The 7,147-nt window shown below is 53.1% G+C and overlaps 1 protein-coding gene across 4 annotated transcripts in view; it reads left to right on the top strand.

The window, feature by feature from the left end:
• The first annotated feature begins 608 nt into the window (after nt 1-608).
• Irak2 (interleukin 1 receptor associated kinase 2) overlaps nt 609-7,147 on the top strand; it is an 80,766-nt gene continuing 74,227 nt past the window's right edge. For all 4 annotated transcript variants that reach the window (XM_004625226.2, XM_023705343.1, XM_023705337.1 and 1 more), the window contains exons 1-2: nt 609-715; nt 6,305-6,487. In XM_004625226.2, coding sequence (XP_004625283.1) covers nt 622-715; nt 6,305-6,487 — 277 coding nt within the window. In that variant the 5' untranslated portion in view covers nt 609-621. The remainder of the gene's footprint in view (nt 716-6,304; nt 6,488-7,147) is intronic.

Below are 7,147 nucleotides of genomic sequence, written 5' to 3'. Positions count from 1 at the left end.
AGTGCTCTTCTGTCCTATGTGACCGTCTGCCACGAGTATTTGGGAGCTCGGAGACACTGTGGTTAGCACCCAGCCTCCCTTTCACACGTGTGACTTCGCGCCCCTTCAGGTGTTGCTCCCTGCTGGTTTCCTCTCTGGTGGGGCAGCGCCAGAATGGAGCTCAGGGCTCACGCCTGCGATGCCTGCTGTTTTTCTCCAGCCCTGGGGATTGAACCGAGGTCCTTTGCACTCAGCTACACCCCAGCCCTTTTCCTATGTATTTATTTATTTTTCCCCATTTTCTGTTTCCTTTCTGAGATAAGATTTCTCGAAGTTGATCAGGCTGGGCTCGACTTTGTGATCCTCCTGCATTAGTGTCCCGAGTGCTGGGATTACAGGCGAGTGCCACCACGCCCAGCTCTTTTACTCCTTTTCAACAGCCCTTGCTGCTTTCTAACAGCGCCGCTGACAGTTCGGGGAGAGTCCCACAAAGGCAAACCCCGGGGCAGGCTTTCTTCCAGGGTTCCTCCTGGCTCTCTGGGCTAGCAGAGGGCGTCCCCACGGCCCCGCCCCTTCAGCCCCGCCCTCCCTGCCCCATCCTGGCCCCGCCCCTTGGCCCGGTTGTGTCCGGGCAGTCCCGCCATGGACGGCTTCATCTACCAGCTCCCGGCTCGCGTCCTGGACGAGCTGTGCCGTAGCATGGACACGCTCAGCGAGTGGGACTGGATGCAGTTCGGTGAGTGCGCCTGCCGGGGTGCCGGGGAGCTGTGTTCCTCCTGCCTTAGGGAGGGCAGCGCATGCCCGTTGGCCAGGAGATCCGGCAAGCTGAGGCAGGAGGGTCGCAAATTTAATCTCAGTCTGGGCAACCTAGTGACTTGTCGAGACACTGTTTAAAAATAAAAGTAAGCGTGATGGTGGTTCTGGGATGTAGTTTGGTGTGAAAGCACTGGGTTCAATTTCCAGTACAAAGAAAAGAAAAAAAGGGAAGTAACCTGCCTGAGAGCTTGGGCTGGCTAGGTGGCAGAATAGGATGATTGGAATCCAGGCCCTGGACAGTAACTCGTGCCTAATAATATGGCCGAGTGGCTGCCTGTGTGTCCAAGCAGAGAAAAACTGTGTTCCAGCCCTGTGACTTGTGACCAATTTCTCACTCTCCATGAGTCTCAGTTTCTCAGTCTATAAACTGAAGATGAAATGATAACTTTTTGAGACAGAGTCTATTTATTTCAGCCTGGCCTTGATTTACTATGTAATCCAGGCTGGTCTTGAATTTACAGCGAGGCGGCACTGCCAGTAGTGAATGGCCACCCTCAGCGTGCAGGAGGGCAGGCACAGCCACGGGTGGGGACTACAGGAGTTCCAAGATTGGCTTTTCTCCCCTTCCTGGAATGTTTGGTGCAGGTAATTGCCTGGGGGAACTGTCATTCCGGAAGGGAAGTTTTATTTGTTTGGGGTGTTCTGAGTTAGGGGCTCACCCTGTAGCCCTACTGGTCTCAGGGTCCAAATGCAGTGTTTCGACTGATGTGCAGGATCCCAAAGCACTTAAGAGTGTCTGCTCCCCAGGCTCCTGCTGAGGTGGGTGCCTGTGGTCCCCAGCACGCATATCTCCTGCCTCACACGGGGCCAGAGAGGTCTCCTGAAAGAGGTGGACTGGACCCTGTAGTCATAGTGTTCGGAGGACTTTCCGCAGTGGCTGCACTAGTCTGCACTCCTGCTGGTGGTGGACAAGGGTAACTTGTTTTCCCCACATCCCAGTCAGCATTTGACATTAGTTGATTTTTAAAAATCTTTTAATTATGTATGTATTTATTTGGTACAGGTTTTCGCTACACAACTTGGACTCATAGTGATGCTCCTATCCCAGCCTCCCCAGCGCTGGGATTATAGGTGTGCACCTTGATGCCCAGTTTTAGGCCAGCACTGTGCACCTGGGTTCTGGGGCCAGCACAGCACGTAGTACTGGAGCTTGAACCTGAGTCCTTGCGCTTGCCGGGTGGGTGCTTAGACTGCTGAGCTGTTTCCCCGGCCCCTAGTTGATTTCTTGATGACAGCCATTCTTACTAGGATGAAATGGAATCTCTGTTGTTTTAGTTTGAATCTCTTGAATGACTAGTGATGTTGAACATTTATTCGTGTTTTGTTTTTTGTTTTGGCAGAGCCAGGGATTGAGCTCTGACCCTTGCGCTTGCCAGGGAAGTGCTTATTCTACTGAGCCATCTCCCCAGCCCCTGTTTTTGATTTTTGAGACACAATCTCACTGTGTAGTCCAGACTGGCCTTCAACTCACTATGTAGCCCAGTCTAATCTGAAAGTTGTGATCCTCCTGCCTCAGCCTCCCAAATGCTGGGATTGCAGACACAGACATGCACCACCATGCCTGGCTTGAACTCTTTACATATTCGAGATAGAAGTCTTTGTCTGAGGGGTAGCTGGGGGTGGACCCAGGGAGCCCTCAAGCTATCCATCCTGAGCTCCGCCCCATCCTTCAGTGATACCCTTTGTGTGGCTGCTGCACGGCTTGTTCACACATCCAGTCGCTGGCCCTTTGGGGTTGGCTTTCATGTATAGTTGGGCTGTGACTCTGGTGTGCCCTGGACTCTCCTGTCCCAGTGGGTGTGCTGTCAGGGCGGGGAGGGACTGACAAGTCCAGTGGCAGGGAGGTGCGCTGTCTATCCATCTGGAGACTACTCAGGGCCACACCCCACAGCTGGGCAGGAGGGGCGTGTCTCTCCTCAATGCCCTTGTCAGCCACTTCACTGTTTTTTTGGTTCTAGCCTTGGCATGGGTGTGGCATGACATTTTTTCCGGTGATGTGTGTATGTTTCCCTAGTAAGTAGATAAGCATCTTCTCTTATTGCTAGTCCATGGGTCCTTTTCAGAGGATATATCTTTGTGGGCCCCAGGGACACCAGGTAGCCCAAATGCTTGGACCTGCTTGCTTGTCCCTGACCTCCTGCCTACGCCGCTGCCGCTCTCCTACCTCACTTCCCCAGCCTCCTGCCAACCCCCTGGGCTGTGTCAGTTTCCTCTTGCCGCTGTGACACATTCCCCCACATTGCGTGGTATCCCCCGTTCTGCACATCATCCCTCTGCCTGGGGCCTCCTCTGCCTTCACATCTGCTTGTCCCCTGTGCCTTGGACTTCAAAGTTCTGCCTCCCCTCAGGATCCTGGTGATCACAGCCGGAGGATCTGGTGGCCCATGGTGATCTCTGGTCTCTGAATCTTTGTGTAAACCCCTCTGCTGAGTCTCCATGCGGTGCAAAGGGCCATGTGCACAGAATTCAGGTTCAGGGCTTTTGGGCATCTTTGGGGTGGCGCTATCCCCATTGGTATGTCCCTGCAGGTCAGCCTGAAGCCTCGTTCAAGAGCCATTCCTAACCCTGACTCTGTGGCCCTCCTGGGCTTTCCTTCACTTGGGTTGCTGTGCTTTGGCACTACCAGGTACCTGACCCCTCCGAGACTGTCTCTCCCCGGAGGTGTGAGTGCACAGCTGCTAGAGTACGGGCCATACTAAGCTAAGCGGAGTGAGAGTTGTGGGTGAGGACACAGCTGTGTCTGTGTCTCACCCACGGGCGCTGTGCTCAGCCCTGGCCATGCCATCCTCCTTGGGCAGAGGCTGCCTGGAGCCCTGGCCTTTGTCCTTGCTGGGTCCTGGGGCTAAACCCAATGGTGTCTGAACCACTGTGGTCTGGGAGAGAGGATGTGGGGGTGTGGGAAGAATAGAGAGTGATTCTGAGAATCCCTGGCCACAGGGCTGCACCATGTTTTGGGTTTGACGCTTGGCAGACTGCCTCATGGTTAGTTCCTGACCACTGTGGCAACAGGCCTGTGCAAGGTTTGGGTCCCGGAGGCTCTAGCCCAGGCTGTGTGGGGATCTCCTCCCAGCTCACAAGCGCTGGCAGCCTGTGTGCTCAGGCCGGGACCACCCTCTTGGGCTACCTTTGCTTTGTGGTGCCTCCTTCATGGTGCTGGGAGGCTCAGGAAATAGGGTTGCAGGGATCCTGGGGTCCTCTTCCTTCATGGGGAGGAACCCCTTAATCTGGAGATGGAGCATTTGCACTGTTGGGACATTTCAGCACTGTGCCCCTTGGGCCTAGAGGACACTCAAGGTGGCCAACGTGAACTTGAGAAGGAATGCTGGAGCAGTGGTCTCTGTGGGAGAGTCCTGGGGTGTCACACAGTGGGGTGACATTTATGTTGCCCACCACTTCCATACAAGAGAGAAGGGTACTGTGGCTCTTGGTGTCTGAGGCGTTGGGCCGGTGGACAGGCTGCCCCCTCAGGGTAGGAGTTCAGGGGAGCACAGCTGTGCTGATCATAGGCCCAGGAAGCAAGAAGACAGAGAGAGCCACATCAGGGTCCCCTGTGCCCTCCAAGGGAGGTCCTCCATGAGGGGCAGACCTTGACCAGGCCTTGTTCTATTTCCACTGCCCGCCAAGAGTGACCAGCCTTTAGCACATGGGCCTCAGGGGACATTCAAGATTTAGTTAAGCTGGGTGTGGAGCACATCTGTTATTTCAGCATTCAAGGCTGAGGCAGGAGGGTCTTGGCTTCGAGGCTAGCCTGGGCTACCAGTGAGTTTGAAGCCAGCTCCAATTGCGCAGTAAGACCTTGCCCCCAGACAAACCAACAGACCAGACCCAGACTAGCATGGGCTTGTGTATCTATGGGAAAAACCCTGGAAAGCCTGGTGGTTTTCTTGGGTCTTCCCAGTGGCATTGTCATAGGGCTTTGGTTTTTCTTCTGCTTTCCAAATGCCTTCGGTGAACATGTGTCACTTGCCTGGTTAGCAGGAGCTTGGCTGTGACTCATCCCCAACTCTGTTTCCACCCTGTGTCAGGCTGTGTGGTGCTGATGGCCAGACTTTGGACTTCAGCTATGTCACCTCCATGTGCCCCTCAAGGACCGCTCCTAGTTCACTTCCTGCTTTTCTAGGATCACAGGGCCAGCACAGCCCAGAGGGCACCCATTCCTCCGTGCAACCCTGACTGTTTTACTGTCACTCCTCAGCCTCCTGGGGGCTGGTGGTGCCCTCCTTGTCCTGCTGCTGCCTTCTCTGCCTGGGTGACATCACTTCCTTGGCCTGGCCTCCATCTGGGGTTTCCAGTGACTGAGGTTGCAACTCTGGAACTTTTGTTCCCAGCCATGCACTTCTCCCAGAGGGCAGAGAGTTGTGTAATGTGGCATAGGACGCCAAGCTTCAGGCCTTTGGTATCCCTGTGCATTGCGCGTGCATGGTGCCACTGTGGGAACAAAGCGTGACCTGGTGAGTGCCCTGCTCAGGGTGTCGCTCCAATGGACTGGCATTCCATTCCAGAAATAGATTTTTTTTTTTTTGTGATAGGATCTTGAACTAGGATTCAGGCTGGCCTTGAACTAACAGATCCTCCTGCCTCAGCCTCCCTAGTGTTGGGATGCGGTGTACCACGCCTAACTATTTTATGTCTGTTGATCTGTTTTTTTTTAAAAGAGAGTACAAATTAGAATTAAAACAAAAAATTAAAAGTGATACAGATTTTTACTTAACAAAATGATATGAATTTCTAGCTATTTTTTTATTTTTATTTTTTGTAATACTAGGTTGTACCCAGGACCTTCATGCTGAGCCACACCCCCAGCCTTTTTCGGATTTTTAGGTTTGAGATCAGATATTGCTAAGTTGCTAAATTACCCAGGCTGGGCTGGCATTTGCGATCCACCCACCTCATCCTCCCAGAGAGCTAGGATTATAGCGTGCGCCACCACGTCCACATCCATCGGCTATCCTTAGGGCTTTTGTTCTGATCCTGGCATTGAACCCAGGGCCTGACACGGGCTTGGGTGAGCATTCTGCTACATTCTACAGCTCCTGCCCGAATGTTTGCATCTCATCCTACATGGGGACAGCACGGAGGCTCTCCCGTGACGTGCAGCCCCTGGCAGACACAGTGGCTGCCCGAGGCTCGCACCCTCTTGTCCTGTGTGGCAGCCAGGCTGATGTTGTCCTCAGTTGTCCATGCGCCAGTCCCCACGAGGGTTCAGCAGAATATGTGTTGAAAGGTTCAGCTGGAGTTGTCACGGTAGCACACACCAGGGACCCCAGCACTGTAGGAGGATGAAGCAGGAGGATTGCAAGTTTGAGCCCAGTCTGGGCAACTTAGTGATTTAGTGAGTCAAAATAAAAAATAAAAAGGACTGGAGATTGATCTCAGCGTGAAGGCCCTGTGATCAGTCCCGTACATGCACACAGATGTGCAGAACACAAAACAGAAAGGAAGCTGTGGGTCGGGTGGTGCGGGTCCCTCGGGGAAGGCCTGCCTCTCAGCATCCCTGCTTGCCTTCCAGCCTCCTACGTGATCACAGACCTGACCCAGCTGCGGAAGATCAAGGCCATGGAGCGTGTGCAGGGCGTGAGCATCACACGGGAGCTGCTGTGGTGGTGGGGCATGCGGCAGGCCACGGTGCAGCAGCTGCTGGACCTGCTGTGCCACCTGGAGCTCTACCGCGCCGCCCACATCATCCTGAGCTGTGAGTGACTAGGCTGCTCCCAGCTGCTTCATTCCTCTCCGTGCTGCCAGGCTGAGAGCCACGGCCTGCGCGCAGTACGCAGGCGCTCTTCCTCTGAGCTGCACCTCTGAGTTACTTCCTGGCTTTAGGGTTTTTTATTTTTGAGACAAGGTCATGCTAAGTCCCTAGGTTCCCAAGGCTAAGCCTGAACTTGTGGTCCTCCTGCCTCAGCCTTCCAAATAGCTGGTGTTATAGGTGTGCACTCTTGCCTGGCCAGGACACTTTGTAAGACGTCAGTCACAGTGGATGAGGATGTAGCTCAGCGGTAGAGATTTGCTTGGCATGCAGGAGGCCTTTGGTTCAATCACCAGCACCAAAGAGAAAGAAAAAGAAAGTGGATTATCTTATTTCAAAAATAGTTAAATGAACAGTTTAACAAACCTAGTAAGCTTTGACGTAGAAGTTTGAAATAGTCTGTTGTAAATGTGATTCACATTGTCACTCTGCATTTCCAATTTGCATCTCAGGAGGTAGCCATTATAAAAGTTTCTCTGTTTTTTTTTTTAAATTAAGATTTATTTATTTCAGCCAGAGAGATAGCTCAGTAGAATAAGTGCTTGCTTGGCGAGTGCAAGGTCCTGAGTTCAATTCCTAGTACTGCAAAAAAAAAAAAAAAAAAAA

This window comes from Octodon degus, unplaced genomic scaffold, assembly GCF_000260255.1.
Source record: "Octodon degus isolate 3935 unplaced genomic scaffold, OctDeg1.0 scaffold00008, whole genome shotgun sequence".
NCBI classification, from domain to species: Eukaryota; Metazoa; Chordata; class Mammalia; order Rodentia; family Octodontidae; genus Octodon; species Octodon degus.
The sequence above is the reverse complement of the archived record's forward strand: the minus strand, read 5'-3'. Positions and strand labels throughout refer to the sequence as shown.